The sequence below is a fragment of the Phlebotomus papatasi genome, chromosome 2, assembly GCF_024763615.1.
Source record: "Phlebotomus papatasi isolate M1 chromosome 2, Ppap_2.1, whole genome shotgun sequence".
In the NCBI taxonomy this organism is placed as follows: Eukaryota; Metazoa; Arthropoda; class Insecta; order Diptera; family Psychodidae; genus Phlebotomus; species Phlebotomus papatasi.
The window spans coordinates 89611571-89637307 of NC_077223.1; the positions used below are offsets into that span (position 1 = coordinate 89611571).

The 25737-nt window shown below is 34.7% G+C and overlaps 1 protein-coding gene across 3 annotated transcripts; it reads left to right on the forward strand.

The window, feature by feature from the left end:
* On the forward strand, window positions 1-25269 carry LOC129804985 (LHFPL tetraspan subfamily member 3 protein). Of its 3 annotated transcripts, none has more exons than XM_055852786.1 (6): window positions 1-54; window positions 4404-4705; window positions 5010-5143; window positions 13278-13404; window positions 24357-24599; window positions 24847-25269. In XM_055852786.1, exons 2-6 carry the CDS (start codon window positions 4564-4566, stop codon window positions 25053-25055), a joined length of 855 nt encoding a protein of 284 aa, XP_055708761.1. In that variant the 5' UTR covers window positions 1-54; window positions 4404-4563; the 3' UTR covers window positions 25056-25269. The 3 variants fall into 3 exon arrangements, with proteins under 3 accessions (XP_055708761.1, XP_055708760.1, XP_055708759.1); XM_055852785.1 differs by lacking the exon at window positions 1-54 and adding an exon at window positions 89-457; XM_055852784.1 differs by lacking the exon at window positions 1-54 and adding an exon at window positions 89-371.
* Window positions 25270-25737: the final 468 nt, after the last annotated feature.

Below are 25737 nucleotides of genomic sequence, written 5' to 3' on the forward strand. Positions count from 1 at the left end.
GGGCCCCTTGAGAGTGTTGGTGCGTCAAGACAATGTGAAAGAGAGACTCGCCAGGTAAGCTCGAAATGCCATCATCGTGTGGCCCTGTTGAGTTGCCAGTTCAGTTGTGCGCCACATAATGTTGAGTAAAGTTGGCCAGGTCGTCTATCTCTGATTCTTGTGCCACTAATACTTCCTCCCCGGTCAATTGCTGTTGCTAACAAATTAAACAAAAAAGAAAGAAAGAAGTGCCCTGTGGATTAAATTTCACCTCTTGTGTGGACATTTGGCTTCTTGTGCTCAGCAGAAGAAGGAAGTTTCTGTGGTGGATTTTGGTGATGATCTCAGTAGTTCCGGGAGTGAAATATTTTACAACCAAGAATCCCGCGACCGTAACGGTGATTTTTACAATTGGTCGTGTTTCCCATTTCATCAACTTCTTGGGCTATTCAGAGAGCCAAAAGGAACAAGATCTATTGTAACTTGAGCATTCATTTTTTCTTTCAACCAAGTCTCTCTCTCACTTTTCTGGCCAGTTTTTTCGAGGTGTTTTTTTTCTTCAACTCTTAATCTGAATGTGTGCTGGTAAATTTAATAAAATCCATACGAATTTTTCTACTTTTTTTCTCTGTTCCATGAACATTGCAATGAGAATCGAATAACAATAGTGAAGAATTGCGCCATCAGATGGGAGAGAGACGACGATGCTAAAGAAAATGTGTGAAGTGCAAATTTAATAAGGACTGTGTTGTGTGTTTTAGTGCAAAATAGACTATTAAATACAGTTTTATTTTCACGAGATGTTGCAAATGACCCAAAAACGAGAGAGAAAGAATTGTCTTAATTGAGTTTGTTAAATGGAAGGAATGAGGAAGAGTCTTCGAGACAAATTGAAAGAATCTTCATCAACAAGTTGTTTTAGCCTCTATTTTTCTTACCTGGGATCTTTCTCACACAAGACAGAAACATCGTAAATTGTGGGGATTATGCTTCTGGGATCATTCTCTCAATTCACGATACCTCTCCAATTGATCTTTTATTAGAGATGAGGGAGTGTCGAGTTCTTATGCATGTGTGAGAGGAGATCTCTCGAAATGCCACAATTTTGTGCTTTCAAAGATCAAATTGTATCAACTTCGTCATTTGACTTGCTAATAAGATAAAAAAAACAAAGTTTATGAAGAAAGTGTTGTGATCTCGATGCAATGTTAATTTTTTTGGCTGTTGTGTAAAGCTACAACCTGCCTCAGCAGAGCTTTGCGTGATTTTTTTGGGAATAAAGCAGACAGCCAAAAAAACTTTGGTATTTAAATTAATATTTTGCAGTGGAGACAGGATGCTCTAATTTTTTTCGATTAGCCAATTTTCAAGTAACAGAGTTGATCGATATAAAAATTAAGGATTTAAGGATAATCTCGGCAATTCTGAGAGATATCTCTAAGGGCCTTGACAGACCTGAGGATTAGCTGAGAGATGGATTAGCGTAATTATATTAGAAATAATGGTCAAACTACATTTCCATTATTTTCCACTGAGTCGTCTCTCGGCTTAAATCGTAAGTGTGTCTAGGGCATAAGCATCAACTCTTTATTTCGAGCTTTATAGCTCCGGCACGCTTTTTAGATCAGGAAAATTTCATTAAATCGAAATTCACATCCTTTTCTTTCTCACATGTTTTGCATATGTCTATCTCATTCTTTCGCACTCCAAATTCCATTAAGCTAAATTTAATTTGTTGTGATGTTTAAAAGAAGAAGAAGAGTGCGAAAGAAGGAGATAGTCACACACAAAACGTTTGAGAAAGAAAGGGCTGTGAATTTTGATTTCGTGAAATTTTCCTTATCTAAAAGCTGTACCGGGACCATTAAGAATTTATTTGAATTTTCGATAAAGTTCTTGTACTTAAAATGTAAAATTCCTTGCTGCCTAAGTGCGATAACCTTCAATTTTTTTAGTACTTTAAGTACTAAAAAAATGAGATAAGCTTGTAATCAGGGGCATCTCGACATTAATTTTTCCATACGTTTTTGCATAGAGGCACTGAAGATTGGCAAGTTCTTTCCTAATGAGAATTATAACATATCAGTCTGATATATTTCGAAATTTTGCATTAAAAGCTATCTAAAATACATATTTTATAATATTCACCGAAATAATACAAGAACTGTGAGGAAATTTGTTTAAGTCGCGGTGCAATATCTGCAAAATTTTTATAAGAAAAAGTGAAAAATAGCTTCATTTTTTATTAATCTGCTTATAATACATAAAACAGTCTATAACACAGATTTGGTATCTTTTTATTTAGGTCTCTTTCCCACTTTTTAGATCAAGAAAATTTCATGAAATCAAAATTCACATCACTTTCGTACTCAAACACTTTTTACATGTCTAACTGGTTCTTTCGTCCTCAAAATTCGATAGAACTAAATTGAATTTGTTTTGACACTCAAAGGAAGAAAAAGATTGAAAAAGAGTGGGGTAGATGTCAAGCAATTTGAGAAAGGAGAGAGTGTGAATTTAAATTTCATCAAACTTTCTTAATCTAAAAGGTGTGTCTGAGCCAATATGTTCTCAGGACATCTTTTTAGATCAAGAAAATTTCATGAAATCAAAATTCACGTCTCTGTTCTTCTCAAACACTTTTTACATGTCTAACTCATTCTTTAACGCCACAAATTCGATTAAACTAAATTGAATTTGTTTTCACACTCAAAGGAAGAAAAAGAATGAAAAAGAGTGGGATAGATGTCAAGCATTTTGAGAAAGGAGAGAGTGTGAATTTAGATTTCATCAAACTTTCTTAATCTAAATGATGTGTCTAAGCTAATATCTTGTCAGGACACCTTTTTGATCAAGAAAATTTCATAAAATCAAAATTCACGTCCGTTCTCCTCAAACACTTTTTACACGTCTAACTCATTCTTTCGCGCCAAGAATTCGATTAAACTAAATTGAATTTGTTTTGACACTCAAAAGAAGAAAAAGAGTGAAAAGAGGGGGATTAGTGTGAAGCATTTGAGAAAGGAGAGAGTGTGAATTTAGATTTCATCAAACTTTCTCAATCTAAAAGGTGTGTCTGAGCCAATATGTTCTCATGACATCTTTTTAGATCAAGAAAATTTCATAAAATCAAAATTCACGTCCGTTCTCCTCAAACACTTTTTACACGTCCAACTCATTCTTTCGCGCCAAGAATTCGATTAAACTAAATTGAATTTGTTTTGACACTCAAAAGAAGAAGAAGAAGAGTGAGATAGCTGTAAAACATTTGAGAAAAAAGTGCATGTGAATTTAGATTTCATCAAACTTTTCTGATCTAAAAAGTGTAAGTGAGCTATATGTTCTCAGGACATCTTTTAGATCAGAAAAAAATCATGAAATCAAAATTTACATCTCTTTCTTAAACGTTTTTCATGTGTTTATCTCTTTTTTTCGCATTCAAAATGGGATTGAACTAAATTGGATTTATTGTGCTAGTTTTAGGAGAAATTAATGTGAATTTCGACTGCATGAAATTTTCCTGATCTAAAAGGTCTAATGGAGCCATTAGTTACGAAATCTAAATTTTTATCCCTATTCATTAAGATTTCTTCGTTAGTTTTTCCTGACTTTTCACTTTCTCAATTGAAAAGATCAATTTTTTATTATGTGTCAGATAGGATAAAGTGATACAATTTGAAATTAGTGTTACAAGTTGGACAATTCGCCGGTACAAGTTGGACATGGCTTTTTTTGTGATAAACACAGTACAAAATTTGTTTTTAAGCACAAGGAACCAAATTATAAAACTAAAGCATTAAAAATATACAAATAAAAATGAAGTACTAAATTGTACCATTGTCCAACTTGTACCACTTTACCCTATTAGTACATGTTTGTGCTAAACATTTGGCTGCGTTTTTTCTTGGTTTTCGGTATTTTCGTGTAATCTTGCATCCATTGTTTATGAGATTTTCGTTACAATCTTAATTATTTAATTGAAAATATCAAAACTTTGTTTCATGTAAATTTAGAACATCCATGTGCTAAACGTTCAGTTGTATATAAATTTTATCTTTGCAATTTACATGTTTCGAATTTTAATTTAATTTCATTTTACCAGTTTTTTGCACTATTTTGCTATTAAATGCTGGTTTAGTACAGTTCTGTGCTAAATGTTTAATTGTGTTCTTACGTTTTTTGACATTGTTTTGAAAGAATTTGGAAGTCTACTGAATCCCTTATTTCGTAATTTTATCAAAATTTGCAGAAATAACTAAAGTTTTAAACCTCTAATCTGGAAAAACATAATAATGTTTTTTTCTAACTCTTTGGAGTTATTTCCAAAGTAACCATAAATATTGTTGCATTGGAGTTTTCTCTCTCTTGAGCTCTTTAAGACATTCTTTTTTGTTGACTCTCGCACATTACTACAAAACGATAAGATCTCCGTGGTCGCTGGATGACGCAAAGCGGATACTGAACTCTCTGGGATTCTTTGGTGCACCTCAATTTATTGGAGGGAATTTATCGTTCCTACTGAAGTGGTGGTGAATGAAAAGACTTACCTTGTAAAAGTGCCAAGAAGTGGTTGTGAAGTGTAAGATGGGAACCAAAATTGAGTATGTGGATTCAAGTCATATGTACGCAACGAACTACATCAGAAATTCTAAAGCCATTGCTGTTCTTTGGGCTATTTTCACAATATGCTACGCCATCATCAGTGTAGTGGCCTTTGTAACACCAGGTAGATAATTAATTCTGCATCTTCTGCAATATTTATTATATTTTGTTGCCAAAGTGAGAAGAGAGAGTGAAACTTTTTTGTGATAAATTTTATATTTTTTTCTTGTTTTTTTTTACATACATATTTAAATTTATGCAGTACCCAAAAGTCCCTTTGATATCTTTCTCTTTCACACTTTAACTTTTGTTTGTTTGACGACACTTTCACAAATGTCGTGTAAATCAATGCGCAACTTATGAATTTAGCTATGCATAGAGAAATTATATCCGTGACTAGTTCAAAATTTATTTTTTTTTGCCTGCAGAATGGGTTGGTGATCTCGATGGAGACAATTCCGGACGATTGGGTTTGTGGCAAGTCTGTCAGAAGGACGAAGTATCGGAGAATTGCCAAGGACAGCTGGACGATGTGATGTCTCTGTCATCTCTGGCATTTCAGGTATTAAAAGCATTAAAAACTAGAAATATTTAAAAGTTCTTTTCAGGGTGCTCCAATTCAATTCTTGTTGCAATTTTTCATGGAACTGTGTAAGATGGCAATAAAGCTATTGTAGCTTTTTTCTGACTTATCAGTTCCAGTTCTTGTATTGCTTCCAAACATGGTTTGGTTACTTTACCACTTAACATTATCGCTGCTCAAGCTACCTATTTTACAAAATCGTGACAAGTCATTTATAGATATTGATTCTAAACTCTCAATAATGCTTTCAAGCCGCATTCAAATATTTTTGCAATTTCATTTTAGATGGAATTTTGTGAAGTATTTAAATTATTTTGGTCAATAGAATTGAGTAATACCTCTATGAATGCTTTCGATGGGGGAGATGAAGTAATTACTCGCTAATAAATTCTATATAAGAAAAAACTGTGACTAAAAAACCAATAGGGTAGAATACTCTAATTCAGAATTCGTGACGCCAAATAGAAACCACATAATATTATATAGAAAATCTTGTGATATATAGAGAAATATTAAAATAGGGTAAAATGAGGTAATTTGGAACCATTTACAATTTGGGACATTTGAGATTTTCTTATTGTTTCAGATGAGCATAGAGAAAACAAAGACCGAGTAAAAAGAAGAAAAAGACGATTAAGAAGAAAAGGAACAGCTATTCTTCCTTTTGAATCTCTAAAACAGTGAGAAAATCTCAAATGTCCCAAATTGTAAATGGTTCCAAATTATCTCATTTTACCCTACGTAAAGAAATAAAAGTGAGCATTTAAAAATAATCAGTCATACAACTTATAGGGTGGAGTAACCACTTATAGCCATGTTTAGGGAAAAGAGGAATTAATTTTATTATAACTTTTGAACTCTTACAATAAGATAACTCAAATTTGACACAACACTACTTATATGTATTGGCTCTAGATTCGTCAAAACAATAGTCCTACCATTTAACGCGGGAGTACTTAAAAAACGGATTTTTATTAACAATGCAAAAATAACCGCTTTGTCCCCACTTTTTACCAGTTTCCGCCAGTGTTGTAACCACTTCTCGCCACCCACTTGAAAAGGTCCAAACTCGATTATTTTAGGCAATGTTATAAGAAGAATACATTCAGTATTTAAGTATACATTTCAGTACATGATCACCTTATTATTACTCTAAACGATTTTTCTTCACTGTTATTTAAAAAATCAAATTATAGGTCTATTGCAGAAAGTAAACTATGCTGATTTGACAACTGAGAATTTACGATATGAAGTTATCGTCGCCTATTGAAAAAAGATGGCGACAAGTGGTAAAGTCAATTCCAGAAGATAACCACTTTTCGCCATGCCTCATTTTTATAGAAAAATAATATAAAATGAAATATTAATTAACTAAAATACAAATTTTATGTATTCCACAAGTGTAATTTAATATTCAATAGACGAATTATCTTTCTAAAAAGTGTATTTTTGCTTGATGAAAATTTGATGACACTTAGTATATTCGGTAGGGCCTCAGTGGATCAGTGGATAGAGCAGTAGCTCTATGACTGTGAGGTCTAGGGTTCGAGACTAGGCAGCTGCAGATTTTTCAGCTGCTGTAATAGTCTCGAATTCGTCCAGTGAATGAATGGAAAAGTAATGCCAATACATTGACAATGAACCGCCTAAAAAGAGAGGTTGGTATAGGAAATAAGTTTCGACATGCAGAGTTCAGTCGAATACAAATACTCATTCACTGCCCAGATCCACAAACCAAGGTTGGTTTACCGTGATGTAAAGCGGTACTGTGTGTATCAGAACGCACACAGAGCACTGTGATATGGAGCAGGTTTACTCGCCTTGGGGGTTAAGATAGAACAGGAGAATGGGGAGTGCATAATGGGCTCAAATAAGTGGCCTGGGTGCAGCGGTTCCGCAAGGAATATAACCGACCCATAGACAAATCTTGCTTAAAATATTACTCGAAAAAAATGTGCAAAATCGTAAATACAAAAAGAATAATTATTATTTTTCGACTCTATACACGTAGCAGCAGTAAAAATATACAGAACTTTGAGGCTCATTTCTTTCACAAATCGGAAAAAATAGCGATTTCAATATAAGTGGCGAAAATTGGGGCACTGGCGAGAAGTGGTGATTCCACCCTAACAAAAAGTGTGTGAAAAAAAAAACGTGATTTAGGGAAAATATAGAGATGTAAATGAATGAAAATGTTGCTAAGAAGAAGGAAGAGAAAATTCCCTTACCCAAAGCAAGCACAGTTAGCTGAAAAAAGAAGAGTTTTTGGCATTTTGTGGAACCGATCATCAAAAATGTTCTGACCGGTCACCAGTTCTCAAACAAAATGTGTTAACCAAATATATGAAAATGACACTGCCTTGCAATTGTCGTTTTAAGGTTTGTAGAATTCACCTGAAAATACTTAAGTTTTCAGCTGAATTGAAATCGGTTAGCATTTGGTGTTCGCTGGGTAGTCATTTAGAAACGTAACAGAAAAACGTTTTTTTATATCGAAATGATTTCCCATCCAAGGATGCAGCCTGTTTATTAAGAGCATGACCGGCTTAATGTGTTGAAAAAAAAAAGATTTATTTTTTCTTAAGTATATTGATATATCGTACTCCTAGAGGACCAAGATGCTTTACCAATAATGGATTCAGTCACAATCATGATTGCTTCAGAGTAAACAGGCTAGGTTTTTTGATTTTTACATTGCTTTTCGAAAAAGCAATATATATATGTCAATATGACGCCTTCGTTGCTTTCGCATCTGGAACTCGCTGAGTGCAGCGCCTCCAGTGTAGAAAAAGTGTCAAAGATGGCAAATATTTTCTGAATGTAATCGATTTTTTCTCAACTGTGCCTCGATAGTTGAGGTTATGCGCAAGGAGATGAGTTCAAATAGTTAAATGTCATGTTTCCATATCTTCCTGAATCAATTTTAGTGTTTCTTGTGGTAATTTTACGGTTGGATTCTGCTTAAACAAATTTACAGACTGTAACTTCCAATGTAATTAAAATAGTTCTAGTTACCGCGGTTCCTCGATAAAATCTACACATTCCTTGAGTTCTATGTGTATTTCTCAAAGTCCCTTCAATTTTTGTGAGTTTCTTATGAATTCCCGACCAGTAAGGGCATTCGGTAATGATATGAGAAACTTTCGTGATAAGTTCAGGAACACGACTAGATTAAAGGCCAGTGAGCATCGACTGGTCATTACAAGGAGCTGTATGAAGCTCTTAGTAACTGATCTGATTTTCAATGAATTTTTCTGAATTTTTTTTCTTGTTCCTAACTAATTTTGTTTATTTTTCTTATGGTAACTAGTTTTTTGAAATTTCGAATAAAGGTTAAATTAGAAATAATACATTAATTCTCCTTTGTTTTCCATCGTAAATCGATTTTTCAATCGATTTTTCGATTGAATGAAAATATTCCGCATGTTTACGTATTTTTAATATCACCTCTATTCTCTGTTATTTCATTTATTTATTGTTTAAAACAGAATACTTTATTTAATCCTAAATAGAAAGCATAATTTTCCAAAATCGGAAAGCAAAACGTTAAAAAATAGTTTCAATTTTAATTATACATTTATTAAGAGTCAGTAATTTTATTTATTATTAATTAACTCTTTAGGGACAAATTATTAATTTAATCAAGTGAGTGAGCAAAGTTTTTCAGCAATTAATTTATTAAATGAATAACTTTGTTCTGAAAATGATAAACAAGGGAAAACTTTATAAACATTTACTAATTTTTCATAAATATATCTGACTCGGCTTCACCAATTTTCTTTTAATTTGTCTTCAAGTTTTGGCTTTCTAAATAGGTTTTCTATTTTAGTCTAAATGCACTCTTTTCTTTTAAAAGTGAATTAAATAAAACATGGGAAATAGTAGAGAATAAAAATAATATTTTAATGCAATTCCTGTAGAGGTTTCACTTTGAATGAATAACGTAAAAAATTTAGACAAAAAGTTATTTTAATTTTGAGTCCATCTTGATTTCGTTTAATATCTAAACACGATGTTTTGTTTATGAGTTTTTATAAAGTGAAAGAATTACTGAAAACCCATTCAAGTCACTTAAAATGAACTGAAATAGAGACTTTGTGCGAGCATTTTTATTGTTTTCTCGCGAAAACAATGCCTAAATAAGTTGAAGTACATGGTGTAAAAAGAATTGCCGAAATTGCTGAAGCATTTTATTTTCATCGTGGGTACTTTCATTGTGGAAGTTGTGAGTGAAAATGAGAAGAAAAGCAATTAAAATGCATAACACTTCCAAAGAGATCATTTAGCTGAGAGCATTCCTGTGACAATGTTGAGATCATTAGGTTTGTGTCATTTTGCTAAAGTTGCCAAAAGACTACCAATTTGGGCAGTGACTCAACTGAAAGGCACTTTTGTTGAAACGTGTAATTTTCTATCTAAAATTACTAGTCAGGAAATTCAGAGCTTTTTCTTAATTCAAAAATTGCTGCACAATTACTGGTTTTGGCAGAGGAAAAATCGTGAGAATTTCTGACACAAATAATTGATCTTTTTCTTCAGTCGATGTGTCTGTTGTGAGAAATGCTGAACTAGTTCACTAGCAGTTCAATCAATTTGTCCACTGACTTTTAGCTGGGAGTCTTTCAAAATCACAGCTACTGTAATGATGCAGTTCAGTCAAACAGATCCGATTGATCTTATTATGTCTAAATGTCTCTGAAAATTTCTACTCACTTAATATTATGGAACAAGGCAAGAAGCTTTCAAGTCCTCAGAACCGTCCTTAATAGACTTGAAACCTGAAACCTAATTGATCTTCAAATTTCTCCTTGGGAGATTCTTCGGTACGTCCTATTAAAGTTAACCGTACCGAAGTAACCGAAAGCCAAACGATCCACTTTTAATGTCGTTTTCCTCTGCTTTTTCCTGTCAGCGGGTTCTTGGGCCATCCTAAGTGACTGTATAGAGTTCATTAAGGATAAAATCGTTGTTCGGTCGAAGTATTAACAATAAAATTGCCCGTCTTCCAGAGGTTAGTTTTGGCGGTTTCTTTAATATGTTGTAGATCTTACTGTGTTATCACACTTGTACATTAAAATTTTAATGTGATTCACATTAATTGTCGCTGGTGAGAGTCCAAATGTGTAATTTGTGTGTTCGAATTATTTTATATTCAAAATTTGATCTATTAGTTGATAAAAGGTAGACTTGGCCCGCAAAATTTGATATAAATTGATTTATAGCATTAATGCGAAAAATTAATGCGATTTTCTCTTTAATTTTTTAATGTGAAAAATATTTATGCTTTAGGTAAATTTAAACTTATTTTTGCAGGCCAAGTCCACTTCCTTATCAATAAATAGAAAGACCCTAAATATTAAGTGACTCAAAGACACAAATAACATATTTGGACGCTCACAAACGACAATTAATGTGAATCACATTAAAATTTTAATGTGCAAGTGTGATAACGCCGTTAGAAACTTTCAAAACAGTAGAATTTATAAAAATCAAATTCTAAATTTTATATACTGTTACGTATTTTCTGAAATAGTTTTTATCTGGTTTTGGAAACTTGTATTCTGTTTCTTTAATGTTGTAGGCTTAATGTAGATGTAGCCGCCTATTTTTGTATCCCTGCTTTTCGCAAGCTTTGCTTTCATTTTCGGGCTTAAAGATAGTCTAATAACCATAAGGGACACTTAAAGAAGGTCTAAAGATCATTCTTACGTGCTTAGGATTAGACGTTTCCAGGGTCAACCGTATTTCATGTGAACGATAGAAATTGAAAATCGAAAAGAAGGTAAAGTTAACAAATTCAGAGAGTATGAATTTAAGCAAGGAATAATAAGAACGAAAGAAAAAGAGTCCTATGCTTTTCAGGCGTCGTTTTGAAAAAATGCGCCTGTCATTTGAGCGCCTATCATTCGGGACGATATAAAAAAGCATTAACATTTAAAACGGACAAAGACAATCACTGTTCATGCACTTTAGGCACCAACAGTTTCCGAACCCTGGCTGAGCCTCCCCTAACTAGAAGACTCGACGGTACCCGGGTCCCGGGATGCCCAGAAATCAAGGGATACAACAAGAATAGAACAACTTTATTCTGCAAAAGGGATGTCCGATCATAACCAATGGAAACGTTTCTATATCGAGTGATGTGATCCCGGCGACACATACCACAAATATACCTAACACAATCATTAACCCTTTTAGAACAATCTCCGGTGATCAAAAAACAAATTTTTTCGTACGGTCATCTTAAGTTATGTTTTGCTTTAAAAAGTAAGAAAAAATGTTTTTTTTCGGACCTCTGACTTTTTACTTTCTCGGTCATAAAGGGTTGAGAGAAACGAGTGTCATAGGCCGTGATATCCAGGAAGCCCAGGAAGTCTCCAAGGGTATACAAAGAATAGTTGACATTTCGGCAAATAGAAACGACCTGATCAGACCATGAGAAAGTTGTATTGAAGATTATGCCCAGGTTTTTAATCCAGGTAGAAAGGATAGAAATCAGGGAATCAATTTTTTTTTAGAAATTACAATAGCTTGGGACTTCTTAGGATTCAAAATCAATCCATTTGATAATGGTCAGAATTCAAGTCTGGAAAGATTGGCATTCATGAGTCGAAAAGCTTGAAGAGAATTAAAGGGCTCATCTTCCACATAGATCTGAAGGTCATCTGCATAAAAATGAAAAGAGTAACTCTGAAATACTGAGGGTAGGTCGTTAATGAAGGGGTTGAGAAGAGCAGTGGGCCAAGTATTGAGCCTTGACGTATACCCTTATTTAAGAAAGAATGTAAAGAAATATTCTCACAGTATTTCACGATGAGAGACCTTCCAGTAACGTAAGATTGAATAAGGACCACTGCAGAAGACGACAATTTAAAAAGTGAACATAACTCATAGTAAAGGAGATTGTGAGGAAGGCTATTAAAGGCCTTAGTGTAGTACAAATGAACATTGCGAGATCTGCTCGTGAAGAAGAAACTTAAAGTCCTTTGATAGTTCAGAAAGAAGGCTGATGGACCTAAAGTTAGAAGGAGATTTGGGATTAGTCATTTTGGAAACTGGAACTCCTATAGCCCGTTTCTAAGAATCAGGGTAATTTGAAGTTGTGATTATATAGTTGAAGATATCTGTGAGCACTGAAAGAATTACCAGAAGAAGAATTTTGATGAATTGAAGAAAAGCCTACGAAAAGCAAGGGTGCAAAGTTATCTGCATCTGCGGAACTTTTGACTGTTACAAAACGTTACCGATTCTTTAAAATTCAATTTAAATTCAAATCTGAGACCCCACCCAGCGAGCACCAAATGCTAACCGATTGCAATTCAGCTGAAAACATATGTACTTTCAGCTGAATTCTGCTAACCTTGAAAGAAAATAGGCGATTCAGTGCCATTTCCATATATTTGGTTAGCACTTTTTGTTCGACAACTGCTGATCAGTCAGCAAATTTTTGCTAGTCGATTCAGCAAAAATATGCTGAAAACGCTACTTTTTTCAGCTAAGTGTGCTCGCTGGGCAGCGAGCACGTTAGTATTTGCTGAATCGGTCAGCAAAACCATGCTGACAGGTCAGCAATTTTTGAACAAATAGTGCTAACCAAATATATGTAAATGTCACTACTTCGCAAGTGTCGCTTTAAGGTAAGCAGAATTCAGCTGAATTGAAATCGGTTTGGAGAATTTTGAAGAAACAGACAGCTGGAATTACTTAACGAAGGTCCGCTAAAAAAATAGAAAAAAATCTTAATTATTTGTCAAAAGTATGTCAATTTGCTCCTAATTTTTTAATCCCTTACTAATGTCCCCTATTGAGGATCATCGAATAGAGTTTTTTGCATAAGTTTCCTTCACCTAATTCTTTACTGCCAAATTTTACTGGGTAAATATTCTGAAGGATCAACCTGAGTGTATTCCTCCCTGGCATCTCTAAAACTGGTTTTGTGCTAGAAAATGCGTTAAGTATCAGGATATTATTGCAACTTTCTTCAAATAGGCCCATTAACCTATTTTACAATTACAAATCACCTTTTCCATAAGTTGAAACGTTTTATCACTGGTTTTCTTGTTCCGCTCATCAGTGATGCAACAATCTATATAATCAAATGCTCTCATTGCAGGTGGCAACGATCTTTGTGGGACTGTCCGTGTTGACCTCATTGCTGACCATTTGCTCACTCATCCTCATGTTCTTCATGCGATCTACCACAGTTTTTCACATTTGCGGATGGATGCAAATGCTGTCAGGTAACTTCTTTTCTTCCTAAACCTGTCTCTCATTCCGAAAATTATTTATGCAAATCCCTAATTTTTGTGTTTAAAATAAGTTTCTCTGTCAATAAACCTTTAGTTATGATTCTCCATGAAAAGAAATGCCTTCAATATTAGCATATTAATCACTTCTAATGACAGCCGTAAATTGTAATATTTTCTTAAGTTTTTTCGAAAAATTAGAGACTAAGAAAGTAGTTTTTTTGGATGTATCCGTTATTTGAAAACTAAAAGAAAGTAAAAAGCCTGACCGAAATCAAACCAATTTGTATTCTGCAGTCGCGAAATTAAATTCGATTCAACATTTCCAATAACAATTAATTGAGATGAATAAACTTTAGATAGTGAGAATTAATTTACCTGTCAATGATCTTTTCTTCTTTCTCCAAAATTTGTAATGGGACTTTGAGTATTTCTGCTTCAATATAAATATCTCAATTACTGCATGTTGATTGAGCCTCACCAAATTCTCAAAAGAAATGAAAGGTGTTTTATTTTTGTGAGTTATAAATTATTTGTATAAGACCTTGAGTAATTAGGTTTCAGCATTCATTCGGTAATTCAATTGTCCATTTTCTTCATGTCATGCATTTCTAAGAAATATAATTCTCAATCTCACTTCGTACTCAATATTGTTTAAAGCCTTCAAAGGTTTTTCACAGAGTGTCTCATTTCAATACTGTTGCCCTTCATATCTCAAAAATTTCAAAAAAAAGTAGTTGACTCACGCAAAATTAACCCTTGCATTCCAGTCTTTTTTGTGAAATTTAATATAATTTATACTAAGATTTTATTTATATTTTTTGTGCATTTTTTAACCGGTTTATGCATTATTTTAAACTTGTGTCGTCTCGAATTATTTAAAGAAAATAATTTTGTTTCATTTTTGTTTTTAAATGAAATTAACAATAAAAGTTACCAAATTATTGTTAATCGTATCGAGAGATATTCATTACAAAGGTAATCATTTTTTTTACAATGTCCATATCCCGTGTTGGAAGAATCTGCAAAGTCCCTTGTAGACCCCCTAGGAGCGCCTTCCCCGTTGTGTGGATACTTCTTCCGTGCTCCGGAGTTGTTGGGCGTAGGCGGTGCATTATATTACGCTATTAACATATGAAAATTGTCTAAATTGGACATTCAAATCTTTGCACCGGGCGGGACTTGAACTCACAACAGTAAGTCGAGCCGGGGAATCGATCCATCCAAGAGCCAACGGTCTTGCCTATTACGCCACAGATTCCCCAGTTACCAAATGATAATTACAAATCTATTAGGAATTACATAGATCTTCTCATAAGCGTTATTTCTAAAATAAAATTAGAAAGTCGTACATATTTGACTTCTTGTTTTAGCCAAGACACAATCAGGGAATTACTACAGGCCGAAAGGAAATTTTCCAAAAGTCAGTGGTGTATTTTGAAATACCCCCGAAAGATCTAACGATCTATATATTAAACTTTTAGTCAGGGAAGGAGCGTTTCAGCAGGGGTATTTCAAATTACACCACTTAGTCTTGGCAAATTTCCCTGCCGTGTGTTATAATGCCCCGATTGTGTCTTGGCTACAACAAGAGGTCAGTTCTGTCGAATAGTCTACTTTATTTTAGAAATAAAGCTCGTAGGAAGATCTAATCCCTTCTTTAAAGTTTTTTTAGGCTCTTTTAGGCTATGAAGTTTCCAAAAAGTTTTCTCCGGCTTTATTAGACCGAATTTGATGAGTAAGGGTGTAAATGAATAGGTTTTCATAAAACATTACAACTTCCTAGATAGAACATTTGAACTTTGTTGGACCTACACTTAACATTTTGCGTAACACTTAACCTCAATTCTCTTGACATTCGCTTTACCAATTTTACATTTTGAACTTTTCATCAAAATCCCGGTTTACCTGCAACAATTTACTTCTCAAATTGAAAACTATTTTTTCGAAATTATTTCGAATTATTCTTCCATAGCATAATTAAACACCACAGGGTAAAAATTAACCGTAGTAAAGAATTTAATCGTATAATGAAACAAAATCTGTATACATGAAGTTTTGTTGCATAAAAGTCTCTGGACTAAATGTAAATGTCAAATAGTACTCTCTTTGTCCGAAACGTAATCGATGTTCGAAAAATTCAAAATGAATTTCAAACATGCACACTAAATTTTCGCGAGAGTCTGATAAAGTGTTTGAAATCACACTGAGAAAAGCTATTAAAGAAGTTACAATGGGAGAGGATTATTACGAAGTTTGTCATTTACATTTTTTTTAACAAAATGAAATCTGACAAAGTCTGACATTTTGTTGAGACACCTAGAAATACGAGCAATGGTGCTATTCCAATGATTAGAAGGGGAAATTCTTTCTTCTGAACATATTTTTTTTAGCAATTTACTACTCTTATGTGCTTCTGCATTATCGACTTTTCTTTGTGTTGGTCCCTGTCTCGATTGTTGTGACAGGAACCAACACAAAGAATAGTCGATAATACAGAAGAACTTGAGCAGAGTAGTGCTAAAAAAACTTTCTCCTTAAGATTTTTTTAGCACATGACTGTTTTCAATTACTTCTCCATTATCGACTTTTCTTAGCATTGGCTCCTTTCTCGACTGTTTTCCCCAGTTCTCGCTGTGTTCTAAAATCACCTATAGTCGTGACAAGAACCAATCTTAAGAGAAGTCGGTAATATACAAGCACTTTAGAGCAGTAGTGCTAAAAAAACAATTTCTGCATTATCGACTGTTCTGTCTTTGGTTCCTGGCTTTACTATTTTCCCCAGATCTCGTTGTGTTCTAAAACCACCAAATAGTCGGGACAGGAACCAACAAAATGAAAAGTCGGTTATGTAGGAGCACTTGTGAACAGTAAAGTTCTAAAAAAAATAATTATTTTTTATTGGAATAGGATTTTAATGTAAAACTGGCGTCAATGGTGGTTGTATTTCATCTTCATTTTGTTAAACAAAATAAATTGGTTATCTTATGATTTTTCTAGAGCCTCATAGTCTACTTTAAACTTCAATTCTCTTCTAAGTGTTATGTCAAATTTTGTAATACCATTAGTAATATTCCTCTTAAGTATGATGTTGGGATTTTCCCTAAGTTGTTCGTGCTGAAAGAAATTGCAAAATAATCCACAAAATTGATGATTCGGTATTAAGTCTTTGACTCTATATAAGAGAAAGATTATAGTGAGTTGCAAAAAAGAATGAATTAATCAATTAACAATTTTTGTAGCATCGAAATTTGTGGTTTCAGTGTTCGAATAATTATCTCTTCTCTCCGTGAAAGGTTTTTTTTTTTATAAATTTCTTTCTCTCAAGTGAGAAATAGCATTATATTACATAAGAATTTCTTCTAATTTCGTGATATTTTATATCATAGTGACTTGGTGTGAATTTGGTGGACATTTTTGAGGTGCTGCAAGAGGTGATAGACAGTGAAATGTGATTTTCTCGGAGCAATCGAAAGTCTTTCGTCCATTGCAAGTGAAATTATTATCATTATTGTTTAGGTTTTTAAAAGTATATATAAAGTATAATTCTGTGTTTGCGCTTGCCACTGACTTCAAATGTTTGTGGTTACGGTCTGGAGAGTTGGAAATGAAAAATCTACTATAATTATTATAGAGAGTCTTTCGTAATTTTCATATTATCTCAATATGTAATTTTCTTGTATCGCATCGATGGAGATTCTTTCGGGAGATTTTCCTCTTTTTCTCTCTCCACTAAACCATATACTCTGTAATCGATACGATGAAGCAGAAAAAAGCATTTATAGAGAAAAAATTGCTTCAAATTCACTTCGCGGTTTTTTTTGCCTTTTTCGTGATTTCATTTGAATTTTTGGGTCTTTTGGTAAGGCATGTGGCGGGTTCATTTCCATCTGTTATGCTTTTAAATGCGTGTATGAGAAAGATTTTGAAATGAAGTGTGTATAAAAAGAAAAGCTTCCGTATTTTTTTCTTCCTTTCTAGCAATAATAATTTTTTGGAATAAAAAACTTCCGCGTATATTTTGAGGCGCAATGCAATTCGAGTGTCTTAATTTATAGTAATCAAATTTATGCATATTAACATGTGTATCACTATTCCACTTTTATTACTAGATCAATTATTTTATTATTATACTTTTGCCGGCAAGAGGTGATTTGCGCAACAGCTACAAAGTCAATTATTGAGTCACATTGACTTACTTTTTTGTACCCTCCATAAAGGTATATGTAATTTCTAAAAGAAGAGAAGAACTTGTCTGTTTTTTTTTGCAACCTCTTTTCTGCACCTAAGAATACCCCGTAAAGATGCTTAAAGCAAGAACGTCTGCAAAATCAGCACGTGATTTCCCGTGTGTCAACAACCATACCCAATATTAAAGCATGTCGTAATAGAGAAGTTGCGCGAGTGCAGCAAAATTAATTGTATGGGAGAAAGAATATAAATATAGAAAAATGTAGGTCATTACCGTTCAAGAAAAACCAGAAATGTATTCCGCAAGTTTATTATTTTCCTTTTAACTTAGCGTGTTCCAAATTATTTATGCTTTTGTTCAATTCAATTAATATACTCTCGCGAAAGAGATCCATTCAGAGAAATTATCTCTTTGCTAAAATTAATGGAATTGCTGGAAAGAAATCTTCAAAAAATTAAAAAAAAATGACTCGAAAATGCTAATTTAGTGACATTTTTTTCACTTTCATTACGCTTCTTTATTCCGTGTCCAATTTCTTTTTTATAAGTTTGGAGAGGTCTTCTTGATAGAGTGCTTGAAGCATGAAGAGAGCTTTTGACCATCGTACATACGAATTTAGAAATACATATTTATGTGCCACCAAGGTAATTGACTCTTTTGCAATTTCAATGTACTTTAATTGCTTTTTTAAAAGTGTGTTCTGTAATAAATGAATTATTTTTATTAGGATTATTACAGTTTGTTTCGGAAGTGATGCGCGTTTTATAATAGGGGAAGGTGGAGTCAGACAGCTGAAGTTTTTTTTATGATTTATTTCCAAAATGTAAAATACGCATAGGGGAAACTGGGGCACCACCAAACACGGGGTACAACCAAACACTAATTTTTATTTCTAAACTACTTGGACTATCTCGACCATTCCTTCAGTGGACAAGCATCCCTATAGTGCCTATAAATTCCTATAGGTCTTATACGGGCTTCAGACCTAAGACTTAGATATCTGGCTTAACTGCTCTAATTCCTCATCAAGCATGATTTTTTAGGAAATTGTTGTTAAGGATTGAATATTGAGGGCAAATGATTCATTTGATTTTGAAAAATCAATAAAATTCTTTGTTATTTAGACTTTTGAGACCTTCGGGAACTAGGCTAAGCCTCCAGTCTGAAGCCGGTATTATTCTCTGAAGTCGAATATCCGATTAAAAAATCGCAGTGTTTGGTGGTACCCCGTGTTTGGTGGTGCCCCAGTTTCACCTGTATAGGACAGAATAGACTTCCAAGATATTGCACTAATTATTTTCAGATAGTAAACCTAAAAGTAACTAACAGTACTTACAGTTTGAACACGTGGTTTCGTATTCGTTTAGCAAATCAGCCTTGAACACAATGTTCAGCTGAGTAAATCTTCCCCAGAAGGCCCCGTGGGTAGAGTAGTACATTTTGGAAAGGGTTTTAGAACTTTAAACTTTTCATACTTGTAACTTTAATGTCATAAGGGGAAGTGGAGCTACTTTGAGCTGTGGGGCTACATTAATATCTCATTTTTTCATCTATTTCAAAATAAAGCTAGTCCTTACAATTATTTTATTTAGATCCACAATTGTTTTATCTATCCAAATTACATCATGTTAAAACCCAGTTTCTTTATGAAATATGCAAAAAAATCGTATAACAATGTAGCTAGATAGCTCAAATTAGCCCCATCTCCCCTACCACAAAAGTGCTTTCACATCAATTACCGTTTACCGGTTCTCAACCGATTTGAACTGATTTATACAGCATTTAAAAGATCCCACAAGATAGTTTTAAGAGCAATAAAATTGTTTTTAGGCTTAAACTTAGTTATCGGTTATGAATCGTTTCATAACTGGTTCAGAACCGATTGGAATCCATTCAGACTTGTCAGGATTTCCTAGACCTTTCCATTGACCATAAATATGACCCCATTCGGTTGATAAATACATTTTCTAGAGCTTTTATAACCTTTGACCTTGAAAACCCATTATTATAGGAATAATTCAAGGGTATTTTCGTATAAGGACAAAATGTCCGCCTGAGTAATCTCTAAAAGCCTGAGTAATCTATAAAACGTCTAAAACGTATCCATAAATAATAAAAATGTACGACGTGTTTCCGAGCAATCCTACAATACATGGCTTTGTAGCGGAAAGGGAGAGGTGTTGGGAAAATGAGGGGCATGTTAAAGTCCTTCGATCGAGTTGGGGGGGGGTAGTTCCTTTTGGTTCCAAGTCGTTGTCCCTAGCTATGGTTTTGGACAGGAAGGGTAGGGGCGGAAGAAATGGAATATTGAAGGTCAAAGTGTCGACTTATAGGGGTCCGCCGAAGGTCCCAAGTTTCTAATGTGACATCAAAAATTTCGGTGGCAACCAAAGTCCCGAAAGCCAAAGTCCCCAAAAGCCAAAATCCCGAACGCCAAAATTCCGAATTTTCAAAATCCTGAAAAGGATGAAATTTATATGGAGAAAAATGTTTATAATAATTTCCTAACACACAGGAGATTTCCCTTTGCCTCCAGCAAGAGCGGTTACAATCGTGGGAATAGCTGTGACACTTTTAAGAATTCGGGATTTTGGCTTTCGGGATTTTGGCCTATTCGGGATTTTGGCTTCCGGGATTTTGGCGTTCGAGATTTTGGCATTCGAGATTTTGGCGTGCGGGATTTTGACCGGGACCTCAAAAATTTGAAACATAAAATTTTCAAAATTCTACCAAAATGCCACCTTTTAGTAAGAGGGTAAGGACTCGAAATACATATATAATTGAAATCGGGGGATTATAAATACTGTTCTCTTTAAGGAGTTCATTTTATAAATATCAAGGAAAATGATCTCACTGTCATAGCTTTTAGCTTTTAACTTTGAGGTTCCATCCACCTCAGTAATAGTAAGGACTGGAACTGGAAGTCCTCTTCGTCCTTGGTCAAAGTCTTATTGCACGTCTTCGTTAAACAGTCTACCCTTTCGGCGGTATCATTAACGGCCTTTAAGACCTCAACGATCTTGAGTGTAGAAAGATATTCCTCACAGTTCTCCTTGACACTGGGATCAGTGTCTAGGAAACTAGGAGGAATACTAAGAATGTGGAAAAGTGAGGCTGTTACTTGTGAAAAATTTAGCAATCTCCCTTCTTGCACATTCTTTCGCATTCAATTTCAGGAGAAGAGATGGGTTTTCTTTCCCCAGAACTTCTCTCGTGTTTTTTAAACATCTTCTTTTCTCACTAGGAGGAATTCCTTGGCCAGAAAGGGCTAGTGGTACCAGTACCTCACTGAGGTACCAAAGATGACCAGAAAATTTATGCAATAAGGCTTCGGATCCTCCTTTATCCAGTGATTTCCATTAAAGGAGGTCTGAAGCCAATAGTGACCAATTGAGACGCTCAGAGTAGAAGTGGATTCTTTTAGTAGAAAAATGCATACAAAGGAGACCACTTCTGCTCTGAGCGTCTCAATTGTAAGTATTTTTTCGGGGCACCTTTGGAGTCCGTCGCGTTAAACCAAGCTTTAACATATATTTTTACTAAAATTTTGTTAATGATCGTGAAACCTTTCTCCTCTTGTTTAGACATTTCAAATTGCCTCTTAAATAGAAATATTTTAAGGGCATAAATGGCTCTATTCATCCACCTGACGTGACTTACGAAGCCAGGTGAACAAAAAACTACGCCATTTGGGGAAACTGCTCCCAAAAAAATTATGGTTAAGTTTAGGAGTTCTTGATAGTCATCCCGTGGATGCTGTATCTAAAGACACAAAAAATGGAAAGTGTCTCGCAGAGTCTCAGCTTTGCGAAATGCTCGAACTCACGAGATAGAGGAAAGTGGGGCACCTTTGAAATTGGAATTTTTTTACCTTTGAGCCTTATCGTGATATTATTTAGCTTGAGAAGCTAAATTATATTTTGATGTGGCTCAGTTCTACTTAAACATGGGAGAAAAATCCCAAATTCAAAGGTGCCCCATTTTCAAAGCTGCCTCATTTTCAAAGATGCCCCACTTCCATCAGAGCTCTCCGTAATGGCCTCTACACACTATAGAAATTTATGTCCAAATTGAAGCAAGTTCCCTACGCTTGTGTAGGAAAAACTCTTCAATATGGACATAAATTTCTCTAGTGTGTAGATGCCATAAGTGATCCTGATGGATGGTTTTTAAGTACTTAATGATTTACTACTGGTTGAATTTATTAATAAGTACAGTCGAGTTCCTCAAATTTGAACACCTCAAATTTGAACGACGATGGTTGCATTCAAAATGTAGAATATGAGGTTACTTAAAAGAAATTTTGCATGGAGTCTGAATTAGAACTATTTTTCACTGGTGTTCCCTCAATATTGTCGTAATAAATTAATTTCTTCAACAAATTCCACTTATTTAACAATAAATTCAAGTCATACAATTCTCTAAAGTTATTTTCCTTAATTTAGGAAAAGTTAATTTTACATGAATTCCGTTACGTTTTTGAAAACATTGTTCAAATTTCAGAAGTGAGGAATGTCATCTATACCCCCCAAATATTCAAATTTGAGGAACTCTATTGTACTCAAAAAATCATTCCAAGATTGAAAATTTGTAAGGAAATGTGAATTTCCAGGTTGAAAATACCTTAACCTTTTAAGGACGAGACGCTTTTTACTGACCGAAAATCGACAATAAAAATTAAATCAATTAACAAAATCCATCATCTAACCTTAGAAAATCCTTATTTTTTACTGCTCGAACTTTACCGAGAGAGCAGTATATAATACCTCGATTTTTTTCACCCCCCCCAAATTTCACCCTTTCACCCCTGGAGACCACTTTTCTTAACAAATCTTGACGTTTCAGACGATTTCTGAGAAATGTCGTCACGCTGTTTGTCCGTCTGTCCGTATGTCCGTCCGGCTGTCATCAGCTCTAGAGGCCAAACGGTTAGAGATAGAGATTTGGGACCTTCGGGGGATCCTCCCCCCATAAGTCGACCCAAGGATCGTTAACATGCCGCTCATATTCCCCCCATCCCTTCCCTTCCCCACCAAAACAATGTTTTTTTGAGATTTCTCGAAAACGCGTCGTGCGATTTTTTTAATTTTTGGATATGTTTAAGAGGTTACCCAGGCGAACATTTCGTCCATATACAAAAATACCGTTGAATCATTCCTAATAACGGGTTTTCAAGGTCAAAGGTTAAAAAGACACTAGAGAGCGCATTTATCAAGCAAATGGGGTCATGTTTGAGGTCATTGGAAAGGTCTTGAAATTTCCTATAAAACTGAACCGGTTCCAATCGGTTTTGAATCGGTAATGAACCGGTTCATAATCGATGAATAATTTTTATACGAAATTCAATTAAATTACTCCTGAGGTGTATTTTGGGAAATATTTTGAGTGATTTATAAATCGGTTCAAATCGGCTGTGAACCGGTAATGAACCGGTTATTTATTGATAAGTAAGTTTTGTTCGAATATAATTTTTATTACTCTGAACTATTTTGTTGAACCTATTGAGTGATTTATGAATCGATTCAAATCGGTTGTGTACTGGTAAATGGTAAATGATGCGAAAGTACTTTTGAGGTATTGCATCTAAGTCATAAGTTCGAGTATTTCGCAAAGCCTGGGACACTTTGCCATCCCTTTTATCTTGGAAGATATGGAATTTTGAAATTTTCGGTTTGTGACTTGTTGCCCCAGTCTCCCCTCTTCCCTTAATGGATATGACCTTATGACAATATTTTTAATAGGTAGTTTTAAGTCACATATTTCCTGAAAAAAATAGGCAAGATTTATTAAAGGAATATGGGAAAAATATGAAGTAGGGGAAAGTTCTCTCCCTTCGAACGTTCCCGCCTTCGAATAATGTGAATTTTCTATTAGTTTTCCTAAGAGACTTACACATTTCTATTAAATATTAGTTGGCTTATCATCAATTGTTGATAATTCAATTTTCATTTTTTTTTCATAATGAATCATTCATTCATGATGATCGTTCATTCAGCATGAACGTTCGAAGGGAGAGCACTTTCCCCTATTAAAAGCTGAAATGTATGCGCAGCCTGAAAGCTTTCTCCTAGCATTCTACATTTCTTTTAAATTCATTAACTTAGAGAATTTTTCAATATTCTCTATTTTGTGTTTTGTTGGCAACTTTATGAGCTGTATTTTATCTACAAATTGATTTTTATGACATTTGTTTTGCCTCTTGTGTGTACATGCAAATGAAAATTGAGCATTTACCTTTATAGCTTCTTAAGTACCAAAGAACAACAAAAAATCATTTGTAAATGATTGAACACAACCAATAGGAAAATTTGTATGAGAATTTTAACACAAAATCATCATCTTTTGAGAAAATAAAATATTGCAATCCCTGAGCATTGCTCACTTCACCTTGAAATTATTTTTTTGCATTTAATTTGATTTTGTTTTAATTTATAAATTTTTATTTGGAGTTAATAAAACAATTATTGGAGCAATTATTTCTCAAATTTATTTATAAAATTTTGTTTTGGTCAAATGTATGAAGAGCAATTTCCCTTTTTAACGATTTGAATTGCAATTTTTGTTGAAAGGAAGCGCGTGTTTGGGAAAATTGAGCGCGGTCTTTTCATCGTTACCACCGCGAAGGCTATTTCATGCTCTTACCCTTTTGCGGCACGATCACAAGATGCTGAAGTCGGAATGGCGTGTGGCTGTGAAGCGTGAATCCCATTGAAGCTCTGCACTGTCTAATTGTACCTTTCCTTTTCTCCATCAGCCATCTGCATGATCATCGGCTGCCTGGCCTATCCATTTGGTTGGAATTCTGATGACTTCCGCAAGGTCTGTGGTCCAGAGTCCAATCGCTTTGAGCCTGGTTTATGTGGCATCCGATGGGCCTATCCCTTGGCCATTATTGGATGTGTCGATGGTATTATCCTGTCAACTCTTGCCTTCATCCTTGCCACGCGCCATGTTCGTCTGCAGCCGGAGCCCATGTACCAGAGTTCAATGTACAAAGGTGAGAGAAAGAACCATTGTTTGTAAATTACTATGCATTGGGATTACCTTCTGAAAGAGATACATTTCTTGAGCTTCTTGGCGTTCTTGGGGCTTGTACGGTGTTTTGTTGGGGAATTCAAGCGCAATTGTCTGTGAATAATAATTCTGCAAAGAATTCAATAGATTACAATTTGTAATCTTTTGGAAGTACAAATTGTGTAGACAATTGAACCAATTTAAAAGGTTTGTGTCTTTGGTGTTTGCAGGTGAAGTCAACAATGCCTATCTCACGGATGTCGCTAGCATCGCTGGCTCACGTAAATCTCTGAATCTTCAACCGGTTCTGCTAGTAACGCCACCACATCATATGGGCGGCCAACATGGAGACGACACCATCTCACAGTTCTCAAGTCGCACACCTAGCCGATACAACCGACCCGATTTCCACAATTCCATGCATCAATTCCAACTCTAGACACCCTAGACACATTTTGTGGAACTCCTTCCCTGGGTTTACAATGCGCCATAGGCTTGTTGGTCTCTATGGATTTTCTTGATTGAAGTGAAAAAAAAAAGTGTAAAAAATATTTAAAATAGTGAGAATAGCGGTGAAATTTAATTGTAATTCTCTTCAAGTATTTTTGTATCGTAAACTTAGCACTCAATATATATTTTTTTTAAAGAAGAAATTGTTTTTTACTTGTTAAAACTTTGGCGAAGGAAAATGCGGAAAATACCTTGAAAAAAGCCTCAAGGAGCTTATGGAAAGCCCTCCAAAATCAGCTGAGAAGGTGAAAATGAGGAAAAATCAATCGACCCTCGTGGAAATTGTCGTCTGATGGCTGTTTTCTTGCCATTTTCCATGGCATCATCTTGCAAGACGCCGTTCTGGGGGCTTCCTGGGGAGAGAGAGAGACTTTGGAGGGCGATTGCGCGGTTCTGGTAAGCTGTGGTGGTTTTATTTATTCGATGAAAAGGCGTGACTTATTTTTGAGCTTTCTCTGGAGAGAGGGGCACCCTAAGTTTGTTTTATTGCGCCAGGCGAGCGCCATTCTTTCCCTCCACGAAAGGCGCTCTCCTCGACGCTCTCTTTTTTTCGCGCCTTTTCGGGTGCGTCACTAAATAAATCATCAACGATATTTATGGGGTCATTTTGG

What these genes read in the sequence shown, in the direction of transcription:
- LOC129804985 (XM_055852786.1), top strand. Translation starts at nt 4,564, where the DNA reads ATGGGAACCAAAATTGAGTATGTGGATTCAAGTCATATGTACGCAACG. An exon ending in ATGGATGCAAATGCTGTCAG is followed by an intron (nt 13,405 to 24,356) that starts GTAACTTCTTTT and finishes TTTCTCCATCAG; the next exon opens with CCATCTGCATGATCATCGGC. An exon ending in CCAGAGTTCAATGTACAAAG is followed by an intron (nt 24,600 to 24,846) that starts GTGAGAGAAAGA and finishes TGGTGTTTGCAG; the next exon opens with GTGAAGTCAACAATGCCTAT.